Source organism: Pipistrellus hanaki, assembly GCF_964339955.1.
Source record: "Pipistrellus hanaki genome assembly, chromosome: 1".
Classification (NCBI taxonomy): Eukaryota; Metazoa; Chordata; class Mammalia; order Chiroptera; family Vespertilionidae; genus Pipistrellus; species Pipistrellus hanaki.
Window position 1 is genome coordinate 32,033,128 of NC_140503.1, and position 22,550 is coordinate 32,055,677.

At 39.5% G+C, this 22,550-nt stretch overlaps 1 protein-coding gene across 2 annotated transcripts in view; it reads right to left on the bottom strand.

Annotated features, from left to right (window-relative positions):
• PCNX4 (pecanex 4) overlaps nucleotides 1–16,395 on the bottom strand; it is a 32,796-nt gene extending 16,401 nt beyond the window's left edge. For both annotated transcript variants that reach the window (XM_084893256.1, XM_084893255.1), the window contains exons 1-6: nucleotides 14,587–16,395; nucleotides 5,845–6,589; nucleotides 2,162–2,341; nucleotides 1,558–2,072; nucleotides 1,149–1,249; nucleotides 901–1,023 (exon numbers count right to left, since the gene is read on the bottom strand). In XM_084893256.1, the coding sequence (XP_084749382.1) occupies nucleotides 901–1,023; nucleotides 1,149–1,249; nucleotides 1,558–2,072; nucleotides 2,162–2,341; nucleotides 5,845–6,533 (1,608 nt within the window). In that variant the 5' untranslated portion in view covers nucleotides 6,534–6,589; nucleotides 14,587–16,395. The remainder of the gene's footprint in view (nucleotides 1–900; nucleotides 1,024–1,148; nucleotides 1,250–1,557; nucleotides 2,073–2,161; nucleotides 2,342–5,844; nucleotides 6,590–14,586) is intronic.
• Between the last annotated feature and the right edge of the window lie 6,155 nt (nucleotides 16,396–22,550).

The following is a 22,550-nucleotide window of genomic DNA, read 5'->3' on the forward strand; positions in this document are numbered from 1 at the left end:
CACTCATGTAAAATGTCCAGAATAAGTGAATACATAGAAACAGAAAGTAGATTAATGGTTGGGGGGCTGGATTAGGAAGTGGGTGTGATGGAGACTAGGAATGATAAATACAATGTGTATGAGGCTTCTTTTTGGATGTTGAAAATGTTCTAAAATTAGATTGTGTTGGTGGCTGAAAAATTCTGGATATACTAGAGGTCTGGTGCACCAATTTGTGTATGAGTGGGATCCAGCTGGCCTGCCCCGATTGGGGCCTATCGAGCCAAGCCAGCTGGGGGAAGGGGCCGCAGGGAGTTCAGGATCCTGGTCGAACTCCCAGTTGAGGGGACAATTTGAGTATTAGCCTTTTATTATTATTAATATATATATATAAATTGCATATTTAAAAATATATTTTTATTGATTTCAGGAAGGAAAGGAGAGGGAGAGAGATATAGAAACATCAATGATGAGAGAGAATCATTGATTGGCTGCCTCCTGCACACCTCACACTGAAGATTGAGCCCACAACCTAGCCATGTGCCCTGATCGGGAATTGAACCATCACCTCCTGGTTCATAGGTTGATGCTCAACCAATGAACTGCATATTTTATTTTTATTTTTATTTTTTAAAATATATTTTATTGATTTTTTTACAGAGAGGAAGGGAGAGAGATAGAGAGATAGAAACGTCGATGAGAGAGTAACATCAACCAGCTGCCTCTTGCCCACCCCCTACCGGGGATGTGCCCGCAACCAACGTACATGCCCTTGACAGGAATTGAACCTGGGACCTTTCAGTCCGCAGACCGACGCTCTACCACTGAGCCAAACCGGTTTTGGCGAACTGCATATTTTAAGTGGACGACTTTATGGTATATGAAATATATCTCAATAAAGTGGTTAAAAAATACACTTACCAGTAAGAGTCTGATTCCCGTATTCAGGCTTCTGTTCCACCATGTGTCTGTACTGGAGGTCAACAAGTGCACTGTGGATACAATGACTATCTCCAGTAAAGCATTTTCTGTATTCTGCCATACCTGCAGCACACAAATAATCCACCTGATTAGGGAGAATTTGATAACCTATGTAACTTATTAGAGTAAACAAAATCATGATTAAATTTAGAAATAGGAAAGTATTATTAAGTGCATACTAGGATTACCATTCTGAAAGCTCTTGAGAATCCAATGGAGACAGGCAGAGAGTGGAACCCTTGTAAGGAACTGTCCAATGAAAGAAATGCTATCATAGCAAATGGTGACACTAAGACAAACAAAAAAAGACAAATTTAATCAAGGCAATGTAACCCCTTCTACCATATTTTATTTTGGTCAAAATGAGGCTTGATAAATGCCCATTTAAGCTATTAACTAAAAACAACAACAAACACATAGTACACACACACACACACACACACACACACACACACAAATCACATCAAACAAATGAACAAACCAAAACATAAAATAAATACTTATATGAAGTATATATTACACAGATATGGGAATTCCATAATATTTCTGTACACTTTATAGATAAAACATAAAGTTAGTAAATTTTTACCTTCCTACCTAGATTTAGCAAAATCCGTCTGACAACACCAATCTTCATGAGCCTTGCTTGTTTTTCTAAGAACAATGTCTCAGTTTGCACATCCTTTGGATAGAAAGGGTTTCGGAAAATTCCAAAGATATAGACACTTTGAATTTCTCTAAGTATCCATAGTACTATAAGTAATATCATCAAAACATAGCCAACAATAGCCTGAGGGCTGTTTTTGGAAATCTGTGAAGAACAAGCAAAGTGATGCAGCAAAATACTTTCTAAGAGAGCCAAGACTAACATAATGACGTAGAAGAGGCATTCCTTCCAAGTAAACTGTTTTTCGGAACCACGGGGTAAAGTCTCAGATTTGATTCCAACTCTGCGTCCAATTACACTGTGTTTGAAGATAAAACCCATCTCACTTAGGTTAAGACTCAGTAAGAACCCAAGTCCAGTCATGAAAAGAACCACTCCATCAGTGCTGGGAATGAAATACGAAGTTACGGCTGTTCCAACAGAAATGATGAACATTATTAATAATCTGCAGAGAGAAAAAAAAGGATTTGTTTGAAAAGAAATAATGTCCTTTAAGAGTAAGTTACATATAACTTTAATATTTAAAATAATTACCGTAGATGGATTGACATAGATGAGCCTCCAAGGCCAAACTCTAAAACCTGCTCCATTGCCCATAAGAAAAGCGCATCGGGTGGGGGCAGAATCCCTAGTGCCCACAGAAAGGGTAAAAATATAAACAAGATGTGTAAAATCTGATTCATTTGTTCTAGAGCTGGTATATTTACCATAAACCTATAGGGGAAAGAAAATATTTAAATCATACAAAAATAATATATAGAAGAGAATCTTTTTAGGAAAAACAAAATGTACATACACCCCTTCCCTCCCACACCAAATACCACCCCTCCTCAAACCAAAGAACACTTACAGAAAGGTCCTAGGCCCAATTTGCAAAAGATCAACACATATAAGTTGTCATCATTGTCCTTCCCTTATACTAGTAACTACTCTCTCTACTCAGCAGTGTACAAATTACCACTTAGAGAATATGTGGATTCAAATGTGGAAAGAAAATGAAATGAAAAGTAATCTCTCTCTCTCTCTCTTTCTCCATATATGTGTGTGTATATGTATATATATATATATATATATATATATATATATATATATATATATATGCCTGACTGAACCACCAAACAACCAGTTGGTCGCTATGATGCACACTGATCATCAAGGGGGTAGATGATCAACACAGGAGCTGCCCCATGGTGGTCAGTGCACTCTCGCAGACATCCAACCTCCCGTGGTCCCTCCCCCTGGCTAGCCGGCCCTGATCTCTTCCAATCGGGACTGGGCAAGATGGCCCTGATCGGTCCTGACCCCGAATTCGTGCACTGGGCCTCTAGTTTACTGAATGAAATTGAATTTAGAAATCTGTAAAACTGCACCGAGCCCAGGGCAAATACATTTCTCCCTAAATGTCTAAACTACATTGGCTATATTCTACCAATGATTTTTTAGAGAATAAATTTTTTAAGTTTAAAATTGCAAGTAACTCTAGGAAAGCCAAAGCCTTCCTGCTATTTATACATTAGTAGCTGGAAGAGAAGAAGCTGTTCTCTTTCTTCAGCTCTCTCATACTGTATTGCTCCCAGGCAAGTTAGTAAAGTTAATAGCAGAAGCCAGCAACATTAGGTTATGAATGTGTCTCTGTGGATAAGCCTAGAAACTTAACTCACACTCTTTAACATTGTTTCTATTCTGTACATACAGTGGTATGAATTTGAGAACACAAACTGGTACTATACAATCTCATAAATCAGAGATGGCTTTTCTCCTAAGTGGAGAAACTGGTTCTTGATATAGCACTGACCAGTTAAATATAACATCATTCAGTGACTTCAAATAATACAAACTTTAAAGCACACAAGAATAAAATTATCTATTTTACTAATTTTTTGAAATGAGGCTAACAACCACATTGTCTGAAAAGCAACAATGTCACAGTACTCATGGAGTTTCAGAGATAACTCAAAAGAGATGAATCTCAAAACTTGTAATTGTACTTGAATACCCAAGTTACTAGAAGTCAAGAAAAAAGGCAACTTCTGTAATAGTCAACACTTAAATGTACGTTAACAGTCCAGAAGCAAATGTATAAAACCTATAGATATAATAATAGCATAAGTGTTTGGTCACACACATAGCAGGAATATGCTAGCTAATGCACTCTGCATGATAATGTATGTCCTTCACATTTTTATAAGCAGAGAAGTAATGAACACAAGGTTAACAATGTTATGCTAAATTAGAGGATAATACTTTGTGTAGTATAGTTTAAAATAAAATTAATCTCCTCCTGAGAAGAAAACACTGAAGTAACAAAAAAGAAAATTGAACCATACAGAATAAGCCACAGGAAGATCAAGGAAAACATGCAGATATATGGAGGGTTTTTTGTTGCTGTTGCTGTGGGGATTTTTTTTTTTTTTTTTTTTTTTTTTTTGTTATTTTTTAAGATAACACTTCTTAGATTCATTGAGAGCAAGCTGACAGCTTTCTGGCATGTGTGGTGGGGGGAGGGAAGGGACATGGAGGTTATTGAGCAAAAAAGAAAAAAAGAGAGAGAGAGAACTCATATACTGAGACAAAAGTATGGTGATTACAGGGGAGAAGGGAAAGGAATAAAGGAGAAAGAGGGGACAGGGGGGACAAAAGGTGATGGAAAAATATATGTATTGTTAAATTACATCTTTAAAAAAAGATAACACTTCTCTTGCTAACATAGTCAAGGATAACATGTAAAATAATGTATACTCAATAAATTTTTTTATCCAAATTACATTTACTCCCCAAATATTTTTTCCCCTGAAAGTAAATAAAAGCAATGGCACAGAAAAGTATTTATATGCAAGGAGATCATAAGTAAATGATCTCCTTGCATATAAATAAGAAGCATATGTAACTGAGGTAACTAAACATTGTGATTACATTCTTGTGTATATGACTCAGCCCAAATGGGTTATTATTGTGGTTAATTCTTTTATATAGAAATGTTTAAATTCTAATGTTTCTGATAACAAGAATTTTATATGGCAAAAAATATGAGAGAAAATACTTCAAGGGAAGGGATCGGGGGAAGAAAGAGGTGACAGGAAAATATTTGACTTTGGGTGATGGGCATATGGTCCTATAGACAGATTTTATAAATTAGCAATCCACACATGAAACCTATATATTCATATTGACTAATGTCACCCCAATAAGATAAAAACAAAACAAAACAAAACAAAAAACCTTCAAATTCTATATACTCACTACGCGATCCTAATGCCCATAAAAGATGTTCTTTATAGTGGCTAAGAGGATATAAATATGCATAATTTATTCAACAATTCCTGAGAGTCTATGAACAAAGCATTATAGATTTAATACATGTCTTTGATAAAAAAAAAAAAACACAACAACTCTGAGTCATTTAAAATTAATATAAAACTGTACTGGGTAGAATAAAAAATGGGAAAAGATCACTACATAGGATTCACCTCTTCAATGTTCACATTCTCTGAAATAAAATTAAGACAATTTGATACACTTGACTAATGTCTAAATTTGAATACTTTACAAACGTCTACATTCTTTATCTGCAGTATCATACCTACTATATAAAGATCTTCTTGATTCTTTATTATTTTATTAATCAGAAGCTAAATATTTTCTAAAAGTGAAGTGGGAGGTAATTTTTTTGCACAAAATGTCATTCTTTAAAAATAGATTTGAACACTGCCGTTTCTTTTAGTTAATTAAAAACACTTCTTTGTAATTACTATAATCACTAAAATTGTTTGAAACCAAAATAGAATATAGTAAAAACATTTTATACTCTTGTTTAAAAATGAAATAATGCAGAAAAGCAAAGTAACCAAATTATAAATCAACTGAGATATTTTTTAATTGAAATAACCTAGGGCATCATTTTAAATACAAAGATATATATATTTCTAATTTCAGAAATGCCACAGTGAGATAGGAACTCAAGAATTTGTATCCTTGGGGGCAGGGGTTGGCTGGGAGAGGTCAATGGGGGGGAAAAAGTATTACAAAGGGACATATGTTTACTGCTTTAGTATATATGTTTAACAGAAAATTTTCCTAGAGTTTAATCATCAAAGCTATAACCCAATTGTTTATCTTGACTTCTATTTCAAAGATACATTTTTTAATATTATGGAGAGGGCTCCTCTTACGTCTGCTTTAACATAAAGCAAGTTATAAAGTATTTGATAGCTTATTACCTGTATGCAAGATCTATAGAAACAAAGAAAAAAATATAAAGAGGTCTCATAAGAGGAATGATTTCATAAGTATCCTGGGTTTGAAAAGTTGCAGTCTCTATGGCTGTGTTTACAATTAATGAATATTCTCCTGTGCATAATGTTATCCATCCAAAGAAAAACAGCAGAACAGCGCCTCCTGCATTGCCATACAGCAAGATCATCCTATTTGGGAGCAGATACCACGTTCCAAGACCACACATTAACCCAGCAAGAACAGAATGAAAAACCATATTGGCTTTATATTTCTTCCCAGGAATTAGAAATTTTATAGTCTCAGCTCCAGTACAACTTGAAAATTCATGCTCATCTTCCTCTGCTAAGATATCTGTGCTTAGCATTCTTTTTACCACTGATGATTTGTTTCTTGCATATAAACTTGTGCACTGGATGACAAATGCGGTGAAAAGCATTAGTCCACCTGAGAGTGCTGCTGTGTAATAGTCTTCCAGGATGCCCAATTGGTACAAAAGCGTCCCTACTCCACCCAAAACCCATGGCATCAGAAAAAGGATAATTTGATTAATATATACGTAAGGAGGGGCACAGAAGCCTAATCTGAGTCGAGGGCCTCCAAGAACAGTCTGTGGAAAGCGCTTCAGAAGGAAGTCCTTTTTGTAATCATTCAGGAGGGGCACATCAGGACTCATCCTTCTCACTCAGGAGGACCCTGAAAGTCACATCATGTTCTGTAACACCGCAGTCTCTAAAAAAAAAAAAAAAAGAAAGAAAGAAAGAAAGAAAGAAGTCACTTTTTGGAAATGTCATACTTAAAACATGTAAGGGAAACCCCACATTTCTATTTTATCTCCTCAATTCCTTCAAGGGCAGGATTTACAACCTCATTTCTCTGCCTCCTTTCCATTGCCTGACACATAGTTGGTACTAAATAAATAATGGCTAAGTTGTTTTTCATTTGGAAAAAAACAAAACAAAAAACGATCACCACATTCATTTTTAATTTATCTAGAATGTAATATCTGGAATTAAGTCTTACATTAACTCACAATTTGAGATTTTTGAGACCAAAGGAAAGTTTAAAAAGTAAGTACTTTCAACTCAAATCTGGTTTAACTGATTATTTCCCTCAGAGCTTCTGTTGTTTATTAACTTTTCCCTCTATTACAAGGGGCAGCAAATTTTTTTCTGTAAAGGGCCAAAGAGTGAACATTTTAGGTTTGGGGACCATATGGTCTTTGTTATAATGAGTCAACCCTGCTGTTGTTGCCGAAAAGGAGCCACAGACAATACATACGGAAGTAGATATGAATGATTGTGCTCCAATTTACCCAAACTGGTTGTGGGCCAGATGTGGTCTGTGAGTCACAGTTTACCAACTTCTGCCCTAAAATAAGGATATTCTCTATAATTACCTTGAATTAAATTAGAAATAGAAATGAAAAACAAATACTGTTAGGCATATCATTTAACAATTATAGTAAATTTAGGATTTTCCGATAATTTAAAGAGTTAAATCCTGCTAAAATAGTAGCATTCTGAGAAAAAGCCATTGGCTGCTCATCATGTAGTAGGAAGAACAATGATTTCATCATTCAGCTCAAAAGACCTCAGGTATCAGAATAATGCTTATTATTATATCACAGGATAAAAATTTTAGTCTTTCTTTCTATTGTCAGTTTTCAAAAATCTATCTGCAATAGAAAAGCATTTGAAATAATAACAAGAAATATACATGCTTTAGCCTAGATCAGTGATTTTCCACTGGTGTCCTGCAAGAATTTTTAAAACTATGTATTCAGGGGCACTAACTCCCTTTTCCCTTAGACTATCAAATAAAAACAATGACAACAGCTAACACAATACCTTACTATCAAATAAAAACAATGATAACAGCTAACACAATACCTGGTATGAATTCCCTCTCGTGACCCATAAATATATAGGTCATATATATTAGAGCTGCATCTTGTTGGTCACATAACATAATGAGGTTGCAGCTGATTGGTTAAGTCTTGGTACCAGAAACCCTTATTTATAAGTGTAGACACCTGATTTTTTTAAATCACTTTGGAGCAAAGAGGATAGGCAATTACTACTATTATTATTTTTTTACAAATCAATCAAAATTATACCTTTTTTTTTTTTTTTTTGGTCAGATTGGCAAAAAATATTTTTTAGTGTGCCACAGAATTTTAGTAATTATTTTATGTGTGCCATGAGATGAAAAAGGTTGAAAATTGCTGGTCTAGATTATTTTAATTTAAGGATCACAAATATTTATGTATCAAAACAATGTGGTCTTTCTTATTTTCAAGGTTTCCTTTTTCTGGGATATACTCAGTAGCTTATCAAGAAAAACAGTTGCCGCTGAAACCAGTTTGGCTTAGTGTACTATAGAGTGTAGGCCTGCGGACTGAAGGGTCCTGGGTTCAATTCCGGTAAAGGGCATGTACCTTGGTTGCGGGCACAGCCCCAGTGGGTGATGTGCAGGAGGTAGCTGATCGATATTTCTCTCTCATCGATATTTCTAACTCTCTATCCCTCTCTCTTTCTCTCTGTAAAAAAAAAAAAAAAAAAAAAAAAAATCAATAAAATATATTAAAAAAAAAAAAAAAAAAAAAGAAAAACAGTTGCCTAACACAAGGCTAGCTAATGAAGGATTACCTCAAGGATCGTATGTTGAAAATTATGTTTAAATCCATCTTCACAACGACAGACATATATACCAATGGAACAGAATAGAGAGCCCAGAAATAAACTCTTACATATGGTCAAAGATTTGACAAAGATGCAAAACCATCCAATGAGGAATGGACAGTCTTTTGCAACAAATGGTGCTGAGAAACAGGATATCCAGATGCAAAAGAATGAAGTAAGAGCCTTACCTAACACCATATACAAAAACTACTTCACATGGATCAATGACCTAAATGTAAGAGCTAAAACAATAAAACTCTTAGAAGAATATACAGGAGAAAAGCTTCCAACATTGGATTCGGAAATGATTTCTTGGATATAATAAGAAAGGTATTAAAAAAACAGACAAATTGGACTGAATAAAAATTTAAAAGTATACGCATCAAAAGATACTATCAACCAAGTCAAAAGGCAACCCATACAATGGGAAAAAATATTTGCAAAGCATACAACTGATAAAGGTTTAATATGCAGAATATTTAGAGAATTCCAAAAACCCAACAATAAAAGAACAACCTAATTAAAAAATTGGCAAAGGACTTGCATAGACATTTATCCAAAGAAGACATACAAAATCCAATAAGCATATGAAAAGATGCTCAACATCACTAGTCATTAGGGAAATGCAAATCAAAACTACGAGATATTACCTCACACCCATTAGGATGGCTACTATAAAGACAACAACAAAAAAATGACAAATATTTATGAGAATCTGGAAAAACTATAACCCTTGTGCACTACTGTTGGGAATGTAAAATGGTACAACTTCTGTGAAAAATAGTATGGTAGTTCCTCAAAAAATTAAAAATCAAATTACCATAAAACCTAAGGATTCCACTTCTGGATATATGCCCCAAAGAATTAGAAAAGCAGGGTTTCAAAGAGATATTACATACTCATGTTCATAGTCGCATTATTTACAATAACTAAGATGTGGACTCAATGTCCATCAGAGGATTAATGGATAAGCAAAATGTGGTATATATTTATAGGGGAATATTATTCAGTCTTAAAAAGGAAGGAAATCTTGTAATATGCTACAACATAGATGAACATTGAAAAATATTATGCTAAGGGAAATAAGTCACATTTCAAATACTGTATGACCCTACTTATATGAGGTACTTAGAATAATCAAAATCATAGATTGAAAGTAGAATGATGAATGTCATGGGCTGGGGGACTTTAGAATGGGGAGTGTTTTTTAATGGGTATAGAGTTTTACAAGATGAAAAGAATCATGGGAAAGGATGGTGGTGATGGCTGCACTACAATGTAATAATCTTAATATTACCGAACTATACACTGAAAAATGGTTAAGATGATAAAATTTGTTATATGTATTTTATAACACATAAAAGTATTTAAAGTCATCTTAAAATAGCCTTTCTTCCCATCAGTTTAAAAGTTTTTCTGCAAGCCAATCAAAATCAGCCCTGGAGAGAGCTTTTGGGCATCACAAAAGATTTTTGGGTCACTATTAAGAATTATTGCCTTACAACCACTCTTGTTATACTGTTAGGAAATTCTTTAAACTATAAACAGTTATCCTATACTAGAGGCCCGGTGCACGAATTCGTGCATGGGTGGGGTCTGGCCAGCCCACCCTGATGAGGGCCAATCGGGGGCTGCAGGTAGTTGGGGGCACCAATCAGGGCTCAGATCGGGCCCATTGGCCACCATAGTGCCCGTCACAGAGACTGGTTATTCCAGTCATTCAGTTGGTGGGCTTTTATACTAGAGGCTTGTTGCATGAAATTCATGCATTGGGTGGTGGGGTTCCCCTCTCACAATCTGGGACCCCTTGGGGAATGTCCAACTGCTGGTTTAGGCCCAATCCTGCTGCAGATCAAGCCTAAACTGGCAGTTGGACATCCCTCTCACAATCTGGGACTGCTGGCTCCAAACTGCTTGCCTGCCTGCCTGATCACCCCTAACCACTCTGCCTACCTGCCTGATTGCCCCTAACTGCTTGCCTGCCTGCCTGCCTGATCACCTCTAACCACTTGCCTGCCTGTCTGATTGCCCCTAACTGCTTTCCTGCCTGCCTGTTCACCCCTAACTGCTCACTTGCATGCGTGATCACTCCTAACTGCTCACCTGCATGCCTGATCATCCCTAACCCTTCTACCTGCCTGCCTGACTGCCCCTAACTACTTGCCTGCCTGCCTGATCGCCCCTAACTGCCTCTGCCTCGGCCCCTGGAAAGATGTCCAGAATGATGTCCGGAAGGTTGTTTGGCTGTTTGGTCTAATTAGCATATTACACTTTCATTATTATAGATAGATCTATATGTATAAAAGCCAAGCAACCATACAGCGGAATGACCAGAACAACTGGTGGCTATGATGTGCACTGTGGTGGCCAACTGGCCTGGCTGGGGCTGGGGCTGGCCAGCCAACTGTCATGGCCCCTCCCCACTGCTGGGCCAGCCCCTGATCGCCACCCCTACCCCGATGCAGTCAGTTGTCCAGGGGAGGTTAACCACCATCTTCCTGTGTTCTCTCTCCACTGCTTACTACCAAAGAGGGCAGCCACATCACACCACGGCCTCTCTTTACAGGGTTTGTCAGGAGGGAACTAAACTGCATTACTTGTCTAGGGGGAGGCTTAGAAACAGAAGCTGTAAGTATCCCTGACACTAAAGTGCTTTGAAGCTTCAACTCATCCGAAGGCCAACAGCAAACATGTATACACCCTACAAAGATCTTTGACACTAATAATTTCCCCTGGCAAGCCCTACCCCTCATCGGCTCCCCCACCCCAATCAGGGGCTGAGCTGGCCGGCCAACCACTTGCTGTCTCCTCCTCCCAACAGGCCCGGCCCCAATCCACCCTGATCATGGCCAGGCTGGCTGGATCCCATCTGTGGATGAATCTGGTCCTAATATATAAAAACCCAGGATCCATAACTTCCAAAACGACTGAAGGCTCGACTGACTGGAAGTCAGCCCTGCAGTCAGGCGACCCAGCACGGATTGCCACTGCTGTGGACGTGGTGACCATCACTGACTGCTGAGGGGGCTGCGGATCAGGCCCAGAGAGAGAAGCAGGGTCTAATCTGTGGCCTCCGTAGCAGCTGTAACTGATTGGAGAGGGTGTAGGCTGGGCTGAGGGAACCCCTCCTCCCCCCACCCCTGCACACATTTTGTGCATCGGGCCACTCGTAGATAATAAAAGGCTAATGTGCAAATAGACAGAACGATGGAACAACCAGAACCAATGAACAACTGGTTGCTATGATGTACCCAGAACATGGCAGGATGGTGGATCAGGTGAGGGGTGGGGAGAGGAGTGCCAGACCAAGGCGGGGCGCCGGTCGCTGTCATAAGGACGAGCCTCTGGTGGTTACTGAAAATTCTTTGCTTCCACGCGCTGTAGTCCCACCTGGTGCTTGTACCTGCTGCGGGCGCAGACCCCGCTCGTACCCACTGCTGGGGCCAGAGCCGCAGCTCACACCCACTGCTGGTGCTGGCCACGACTGCTCAGCCCCGTCAGCAGGTGTGAGCAGCAGCTGTCGGTCCGATTGCCCCTAAGGGCTTCTCTACCTCCCCTGCTCCTGAGGGGAGATCGGGGCTGGTAGCCGCTGCTTGCACCCACTGCCAGCGCCGGCCCCACTCCATCTGCAGCCAGCGACGGAGCTGCCATTCGCACCTGCTGCTGGTGCCCAGCACTGGTCCCCATCACTCAGCACCATCATCAGGTGTGAGAGGCAGCTGCCAGCCCCGATCTCCCTGAAGGAAGGCTTCTCCACGCCCCCCTGCTCCTGAGGTGCGATTGGGACAACAGCCATTGTTCGCACCCACTGACTGCCCTAGCCCTGCTCACACCCACTACTAGCACTAGCCCCAATCACTCTGTGCCATCAGTGGGTGCAAGAAGGGCTGGCGCCATTAGCGCATGGGAGCAGTGGTGGTGGGAGTGGAGCTTCCGGCAGAGAGGGGACCGGGGGCTATGGCGGGAGGGACCTGGTAGGTGCATGGAGGATGGGCTGAGACCCGCCCCTGTGCCTACAGCAGCTTCGTGGCCCACAGTTCCTTTCAAGGTGCACAAATTCGTGCACTGGGCCCCTTGTTGTCTTGTATCTTCAAGCCATTAGTCTTCATTCTGCATAGAACAAATCATAGCTTTTACTCACGTGGCAGCCCTACAAGTACTCACAAAACAGCGGAACTTATGTGGTTGATGGTTCAATCTCAGGGAATGAGAAGATTGCCTCCTTACCCTCTGAATGAATTTATCTCCTGTACTGATATCAGGCTTAGTATTCTGTACATTGAGTATACTGTATTCTGATATGATTGTTATGTACAATAGAAGCCATAGGGTAAGTAAAGGCACACTCTTGTAAGCGGGGGTAAACATTCTGATTTCAATTATCTATGAAAGACGTCATCAGACAGGAAAATAAACTTGGATGGCTGGCCTGGGCTTTTTTAAGTCTTTGGGTGTGCCTGAAATTCCCCAGGAAGTTAGGAAAAATTGCCCTCTCTTGCTCCACCCGAGGCAAGCTAGGAACAAGGTGAGATGGCTTGTTGGGAAAGGAAGCCAAAAACTGAGGATACTTATCAACCAGATTATCTAGCTGCATGCATGTTACTACTCGTGCTCATTTAACTTTGATAGGATACTCTGTGATTATATCCCAAGCAGTGAAATATTCTGAAGGTCTATTGTTAATGTGAAAGCATGGAAAGATTCCCATGATATATGTATTGCAAAGTAAAACAAAGTCACGAAGACCCATTTGCATTTTAAAACAAGAGGATGTATAATGGCTGTATAATGTGTATTGGTGTAAAAAGTTTCAGAAGGCATGCACACTATGCTGTGTTTGCGGGTGTGTTTTATGTATGACATTTTCACACCTCTTAAGTTCACCAACATTCTCTAGAACTCTCAGCCCCATGCCCAGCAAACACATTTTGTGCTTTTCATTGTAGGTGCCTCTGCTCAGAGCCTCCCCTTTGCCTATAATACCCTCTACTCCCTTCCCTAGTTAGTCATCTCACTCAACTTTCAAGATTCAGCCTATTCTATCCCGAAAATTTTGCAGAGTACATAAGCCAAACTGTGCCTCTCTTCTCTCTGTATATTAAAGACATTGCTTGTTCATATTATTCATCTCGTAACATATATCAACATAAGGCATTTGTTGTACTGTTCACTCTTCACATGTTATCTTTTCATCTCTTTTTTTTTTCTTCTCTCAATTAAGTTATTTGTGAGGGGCTAAATCTTGAGATACTTTTGATTCTCACTAATATTTAGTAAAACACCTTGGCATGGAAAGGCATGTAATACATTAATGACATAGTTTAAATATGCCGATTAAAGTAGAAAAACGTTAAATATTGCTGTTTAAAGGGGAAGTTGGGAGGATATCCAATAATATAAAAGATGGCTTTTGCCCTAATTGCAGGAATGAGTTAACCAAAAACAAAACACCTAATATACAGCTAAGAAAGAAATAATAATAATAGAGCAGATAATTAATTCAAAAGCCTGATTGATAACTTCTGATGGAGCAGACGTCACAGAAGTAACCGCTGGTCCCTGACAGAGAGCTGTGGAGAGAGGGAGTAGACCAGTGGGTAAAGGGTTATTCGTGGTCAGGGGGGCCAGAAGTTGACCAATTTGGGGCAAAAGTGGTTTAGTTGGAGATAAGAAGAGATAAAGTCCATTACCATCTATGGAGAATAATTTGTAAGCTTTATTGGGGCAACAAGGCCATCCGCAAATCAAGACTTAAAAGGCCATTCTGCACTTCACAAGTGTCTCTTAGAAACAAAATGCTGTTCAGTCGACAGGCTAAAAATATAGTATTTCAAAAAAAAAAAAAATTAAAATCACCCCAGACTGCTATCTCTAGCGACTATAATTCACCTTAGGTCTTAGAAAGTTCAATCGTGGCCTTTGCAGGTTTTATAACGAAGGACGAGAAACCTGTCGCAATTTAAAACTGCAAGGACAACGTGGCTCTGCACTGGCTTGGCCATTGAGGCGACAAAGGAGTCTCCAGGGTGTTGGGATCGAACGTACCTCGAGTCACCCGAGGGAAGAGGTGATGCACAGGCATCCAGAGGGCTGCATCTCTGCGGGTGAACAAATTGGGCCCTCCCGCCGGGCGAAGGTCTGCGATCCCGACGGGGAGACAGATGAGCTGCAGGGACGTGACAGCTCCTCTCCGTCCCGCCGCAGCTCGCTCCGCGTTTCCATGGTTAACGTCAACTCCCGCTGGCGTCGTCCGGCGCGGAGCGGGCGCTCCGCTGGCCACGCCCCCAGGCCTGCGCACTTCCGGAGGGCTCCCTTCCGGTCGGCTAAGCGAGGTGGAACGGGGGAGTAAGCGCTCTTTGTACGCTCCGGACGTGAGCCCAAGCTCCCTGGGATCGGGCTCGGGGTAGTCGCTTTTGACCTGGCCTTGCCTTGGACCCGGACGCGGTAAAGCGGCGAGGGGGACGCTCAACAAGTCTTGAACTTTCACCGGGACCTAGAGCGTCTCGCTTACGCCAGAGCGTCGTTTCCCTGGTGACGGACGTTCCTTCCCGGGGTCGTGTTCTCGCGCGGATAGAGACGCGGCCGCCATTTTGCCAGCGTCCGGGTCACCCGCGGTGGGACTGGCAACTGTGGAGGGCTATGCGGCTCCTTCGGCTCAGGGTTCTACGACTTCCGTTAGTCACACCCGCACTCAGGCCGTCACCACCCCACACACCGATGGTAATAAATGGCTTTTAAGTGACGCTTCATAGATCCTTTTCGGGTGGCTGGCTTGTAACTGCACACAGTGCCCCCTATAGCCCCGTTATTGCATTTCCCCCTCCTGAGTGGATTTGACTGCGTATTTAAATGCAAGGGACCAAACGCCCATCACTGAAACATGTTACTAAGGTATCTCTCTGTTTTTTTTTTGTTTTGTTTTGTTTTGTTTTTTAATAAAATAAGGTAAAGTCCCCATGTTCCCGCGGGAAAAAAGAATTGTGGTGGGCTGTTATTGAATATTAACATTCATTTCAGATCCTGGGATCGTTACAGGCGGCCACAAAGTCCCTAGGTTCTCTGGTTTAAAAGTTACCCTTACGCCCTGTGCCCACAGCCTGCATTTTCCATTCTCCGATTTCTTCCTCATGTTCTGGACGCCTTACAGATTGCCAGTTGAAAGTCTGCAAGGAAGCCCCTGAGGACTTTAAATTGGTCTTAAATGATTTGGACTCTCCGTAAAGGGAACTTTAAGTCCAATTTGTGGGTCTCAGTATGAAATATGGTAGCAATCATACTTGGGTAAAAACTGCTGTTGGAATTTTAAACCTGCTAAGGCAATTTTCCTGTGCTGGGACAATAACCTTTGGAGATTAACCAGAGTTCTGCTTCTGCAAGATAGGGCCACATTTCAATGTCCAGCAGGATGTGACTGGGAATGACCCTGCAGGCTGACCCCAGTTTTTTAGAATATAGTCTTTAGGATTTAGAATTTAGAACAAAGGAAAATTCCCGTGGTTTGAACTGTTGCAGAGTTCCCTAGCGGTCGGACGGTGCAGGGGGAGAATTTGGAGAGACTTGCTTTGTTCATCGCGCGATGGGCTTAGGAAGGATAAATTCAAGTTCTAGGCAAGGTTACAGGCAGAACGTCCTTTTTTTTATTGAAGAGCCAGCCCTATGTGCACTTAGTGGTTATCTCGATGCTGGCCTTGAAAACAATGCTGTTCTATCCAATTGAAAAAGTGCACCTGGTATATCTGGTCTCTGGCCTACAGGGTCAGACAGCTAGGTTTATCTTCATCATTCTTCAAACGGGCTAAAGCAAACTAGAAAGCAACATTTTATCTAGGAAGAACAGCAGAAAATTCCAAACATCAGTTTGTTGCAAAATAGGGGTTTTCCTTCTCAGAACCTTTAAAAAGAGCTACCTGCCCCTAAAGCCGCGCAGTCATGTAGAGTCTGCCTGCGTGTGGTGCTCTTGGGGCTGTCCTGGGCAGATATTTCAATAAATCTTTGCCTGCTTTTTTTAAAATAAATCATCAGCCTATCAGCCTCCGGTGGTCTTATTTTGAACCCAGGGTTCGACTCCGCAAGTATTACCTGCGTGTCCCCCCTGTGACTTGTACTGGGACGTATCCGTTCTGCAAGGCTGGACTTTGAGCAGCCTTAGCACTGCCTCATTTGGATCTCCTAATCTCAAAATTATATGTATGACCTATTTTGTTGTTTCTTTTCTGACTTTACTGGAAATAATGACTTAGTTCTTAAGCATTTAGGTTTTCAGGCCATAAAGGGGGGAATCATTTGCGTGTGTGTGTGTGTGTGTGTGTGTGTGTGTGTGAATAGTAAAAGAAATCCAAGGCTTATTTTTAAAAAAGGATGCCACTAACCAGATGAAAAGTGTACCTTATTGGAAGCAGGTGGAAGAAAACTTTGGGCAGCATCAGGGATGTGCATAATCTTTTATTCAAGAGCACAGTTTACAGGTAGAACCTTTCATAGGTGTGAAGGTGAAATGTGCCCCTAGGTCATCCATAATGGTTTACACTCTGTGGGAGGACATAACCCCAGCCATTTTGGGTCAGAATGTCACATTAAGCATCTTTGAAAAAATCAACTACTTCTGCCCTGTCCAGTGTGGCTTAGTTGGCTGAGTGGTTTCCTGAAAGGTCTCTGGTTCGATTCTGGGTCGGGGCACTTGCCCAGGTTGGGGTTTGGGTTAGATGGGGGTGCGTGGGATCTATGTCTCACATCGATGTTTCTTTTCTCTCTCCCTCTACCTCTCTAAATAAAAAAAATCAATTAAGTCATTAAAAAGTAAAAAAGAAAAATCAGCTACTTCTTAGAAGTCAGCACATTGTAGTTAAGAATAGAGGCTCAGGCTGAAACCAGTTTGGCTCAGTGGATAGGGCATCAGCCTGCGGACTAAAGGGTCCCGGGTTCAATTCTAGTCAGGGGCATGTTCCTTGGTTGCAAGCACATCCCCAGTAGGGGGTGTGCAGGAGGCAGCTGATCGATGATTCTCTCTCATCAATGTTTCTAACTCTCTATACCACTCTCTTCCATCTCTGTAAAAAAAAAAAAAAAAAATCAGTAAAAAAATAGTTTTTAAAAAATGAGTAGAGGCTCAGGAGTTAGGAAGCCCGAGTGGGAACCCAGATACCACCAATCGCTGCTCTATTTGTCTGATCTTTCAGTTACAAAATCTCCCTGGCACTCAGTTCCCATATCTTGTAAAACTGGGCTAATAATAGAAATAGAACTTACCCCAGAAGGGTTGTGTGGATTAAATCAAATAACTAAAGCTCTTAATAAGGAAACTGACACAGCTTAACTGTTATCTCTGTAGAGAGGCTGTATTTATAATGCCCATTTTCATCATCTTGACTTACATATGGCCCAACCAGAAGGACCATTTTTTTTTTTTTGTTACAATACCTGCAGTAGATATTTGGTGGTTAAATTTTTCTTTTTCTTCAATACTTGTACTTTGCTTTATTTTAGAATAAGATTAGAAAAACTTCTGGTACAGGTGTTTGGTAGCGTACAAAATAATCACTCAGCATTTATTGAAATAGTGGTTGCTATTTGCCAGGAACCACAGTAATTGCTGCAGATACAAAGTCAATTAAAACACAATCCATATTTTCAGGGAATTTACCAAAATATGACTTGGGAGACTGACAAGGACATCAGTAACTATAGTGTGTGATAAACAGATATGCACTGGAGCTATAGAAACATGGAAGTGCGACACAGAAATCATTGTTGGGAAATTGAGATGGCTGCAATTGAGTTTTAAAAGACAAATATAAGTTAGCTGACTGAAGATGTGGGAGAAGAGGTGTTCCAAGTGGGAGTACATTCATTCATTCAACAAATATTTAGAGCACATGTGTCAAACACAAGGCCCGCGGGCCAAATCCAGCCCGCATGGCCTTGCAATGTGGCCCGCACCGCGCTGTCATCACTGCACTCCGCTGTCAGTTTATGACATTGTCAGTTTATGACTGACTGTTCAGTAAACCATTCGGCCCTCGATTTAGGCTGGATTTTAGATTTTGGCCCCTTCTCTGATTGAGTTCGACACCCCTAATTTAGAGCATATTTAGAGTCAGGAACACATATACCTTATTTAGTCTTAAACTTCTGAGGTAGCTTATATTCTCATTTCAAATATAAGGAATCTGAGCATCAGAAAAGTAAAATGAATGATAAGATATGGAATTGAGTATATCTGTATGTCTCCAGGATCCATATTTTTTGTTACCCTGCTGATTTACATAAAACGAAACTTCATAAAAAAATGTAGAGCTGCTTTTTCAGCCAGAGAAAATGTTTATTCAGGCATTATTATAGCATACATGTTATTGTGTAATGGTATTGTCCATTTTCAGTCTATACTGAAGTTATTTCTTTGGACAAAAAGTAAACCATAAAATCCTCACTCTGCCCCCATTGCCCATAAACCATTTACCAGAGGGTTCTGAAAATGACCACAGGGTAGGATGGATTAAAGAGGAGGTGAAATTGCCTCCTGGGATTAGGAAGCTGAATTTCCAGGGCAAGGCAGTAGAGTTGCTAAAATTTGGTAAAAAAAAAATTGGGCCGAAACCGGTTTGGCTCAATGGATAGAGCGTCGGCTTGGGGACTGAAAGGTCCCGGGTTCGATTCCAGTCAAGGGCATGTACCTTGGTTGTGGGCATATCCCCAGTAGGGGGTGTGCAAGAGGCAGCTGATTGATGACTCTCTCTCATCGATGTTTCTAACTCTCTATCTCTCTCCCTTTCTCTCTGTACAAAATCAATAAAATATATTTAAAAAAAAAAAATTGGATTGGTTATGGCATGAATTGTGGTGGTAAAAAGACCAAAGAAAAAAGATGAGCCAAACCTTCAAGCTGGGTGACCACAACATTTGAGGTACCCTAAAATAAATAAGAACAGAAGGAAGAATAATTTTGGAAAGACATAATCTTACTTTGAGACATGTGTTTGAGGGGCTTGTAGGATATGTCCAGTTTGAAATAATTAGATTGGATGTTTGGGGAGAAGTCAAGACAGATTTGGAGTATTTTACATTTTTAAAAAGCTAAAATCATAAGATGAGAAGACAGTGCCAAAGTTTGGATATTAGTGGGCATGAAGAAAATCATAAGGCCCTGGCCCATCTGGCTCAGTGGATAGAGTGTGGGCTTGCCAACTGAAGGGCCAGGTTAGATTCCTCAGTTGCAGGCTCCTCCCAGGCCCAGGCCCAGGCCCAGGCCCTGGTCCGGCTTGTGGAGGAGGCAACCAATCAATGTGTTTCTCTCACATCAATATTTCTTTCTCTCTTCTACTCTTTCTAAAAAGTAATGGAAAAATATCATCGTGTGAAGTTTTAAAAAAAAAAAAGGAAATCATAAGGAGAGGAGAAAAAAGGGATTGTGAAATAAAATGATCCATTTCTTACACGGTTTGTTGAAATTCATCTCGTTGCTTTATATCACAGATCATAATATAAATGCATACAAAAACCACATGAGTGGAAATGTGGTGGGTAGAAATTTGTGTGCCCCAGCATGCTCACAGGCACGTGGGTTGGGTGACATTGAGTTGGGATATAAAAAACAGAGAGTGACCAATTATTAATTACACAGTTTCATATAAAAACTTTCTTTAATATAGAAAAATACCATACCATATCACATAAGTATTCATAAATAGAAACATTAAACAATGTATAATGTAAGCATAGCTTTGCCATTAATTGGTTTTAAGCTTTGCTGTGAAATACAATTTATTTTCAATTACAGTTTTGAAAATCTTACAGTAATTCCTGATGACAGGGTGAAATTATAGAGTTTCTGAGATTTTGGTTTTGATTAAAGACTTTGAATTTTCTTGTGCAGCTCTTAGACTTCATTATTATTTCATATTAATAACTTCACAGATTTTAACTTAGAAGTGCTTCAATTAAATATTATTTTAGAAAATTATTACCACTGGAGACATTTTTTTATTTTTAAAAGTGTATTAAATTATGTTGTCATATAGTATTGCTATTTTCAGGTGTGTTCAACTTAGTGATTTGACATTTATACACCTTACAATGTGATCAATATGTATGTCTAGTTATCATTTGTCACTGATAGAAACTTATTTTAGGTAATTATTTTAAAAGAATGTAGAATCGCCAAAACCAGTTTGGCTCAATGGATAGAACGTCGGATTGGGGACTGAAAGGTCCCGGGTTCGATTACCGTCAGGGGCATGTACCTTGGTTGCGGGCATATCCCCAGTAGGGGGTGTGCAAGAGGCAGCTGATCGATGACTCTCTCTCATCGATGTTTCTAACTCTCTATCCCTCTCTCTTCCTCTCTGTACAAAATCAATAAAATATATTTAAAAAAAAAAGACCGTAGAATTATTGGTAGACTGAAAATTACTAATTTGGGATATTTTAAAGGCTAGAATGTCATTTTAAAAATTATATTAAATTTTGTAAAAGTTTGTGAATATAACTTCAATGGAAGATCAAATTTTAAGAATAACCGAACTCTGTAAATACCCATAGGAATATTTACTATTCGACTCTATAAAAATTAAGTTACACACAGATCTGAATTAATTACAATAATTCCCCTTTATTTGGCACACATAATTAAGAGTTGACTATGCAGATTTTATAGTCTTTATCCCCAGTTCCTAAACTAAGCTTTGAACATTAAATAACCTCTTCTATTGACAGTGTTATCAAGGATGTAATGTTTTCTTATTAGTAATATGAATTTCTAAAGCTAGAATTGAAGTTAGTAACCTGAAATAAGATGTCCTTCTCCTGGCATTTGCCTACTATTTTCTTCATTTATAAATGTACCATCTGTTTAGAATTGTGTGAATATTATCTTTGCTTTCCTATAGAATAAATGTATAAGGAAATGCAGTGAGTAATTTACCTGATAAAATTTGTTTGAATTTGTAATTAAAAATGAATGTGGGAATGGGAGGAGAGTTAGGTGTAATTTGCCTAAAGGTAGAGGAATCCTATATAATAATCCTATATAATAAAAGGCTAATATGCAAATTGTCCCCTTGACCAAGAGTTCAACAGGGGGACAGGGCTGATCAGCCAACCACCGTTGGTCCCTTCCCCCAGCTGGCCTGCCTGATCTGTCAGCCTGGATTGGGGCACAGGTCGGCTGGACCCCACCCATACACTAATTTGTGCACCAGGCTTCTAGTAGTATCATGAGTCTGCAAAGATTGCAATTGAATGGAAAAGTCCACTCTAGTTAGAATTACTTTCTACAGCTCATATAACCCAATTCAGGTTAATGTATTTAAAAATATGAGAACTGGAGGTTATTCACTGATAAATAGGGAAATGAAACCACATTTGCTAAATAAAAATTACACATAAAATGTAAATAACAATATTTATTGTTGGCAGGATGGTATATTAGAGGTACATTTTAAAACTTGGTTTGGAGGAACCGCCAAAGCCAGTTTGGCTCAGTGGTAGAGCATCCGTCTGCGGACTGAAAGGTCCCAGGTTCGATTCCAGTCAAGGGCATGTACATTGGTTGCGGGCACATCCTCGGTAGGGGGTGTGCAAGAGGCAGCCGGTCGATGTTTCTCTCTCATCGATGTTTCTAGCTCTCTATCCCTCTCCTCCTCTCTGTAAAAAATCAATAAAATATATACAAAACAAAACAAAACAAAACAAAAAAAACTTGGTTTGGTTGTAAAAAAATTTTAAATGCAGTTCCCTTTGACAGAAAAATGTTCTATTAATCTACTTTATAGATATTTCATTTTGTCAGATATCTCACCTAAGTATGCAGCAAAAATGTATTTGTACAAAGATGTACATACACCAGTTGTAGTAGCAAAACACAAAATATTTTTCAATAAAAAACAGGTTAAATAAATTAGTTAAAAAGTAAAGGAAGTATATTTACATGTACTGTTATATAAGCATGTCCACCTTATATTAAATAAAATAGTCTAAAAATTACAGTTTGTATAGAATGATCTTATATAAAAACT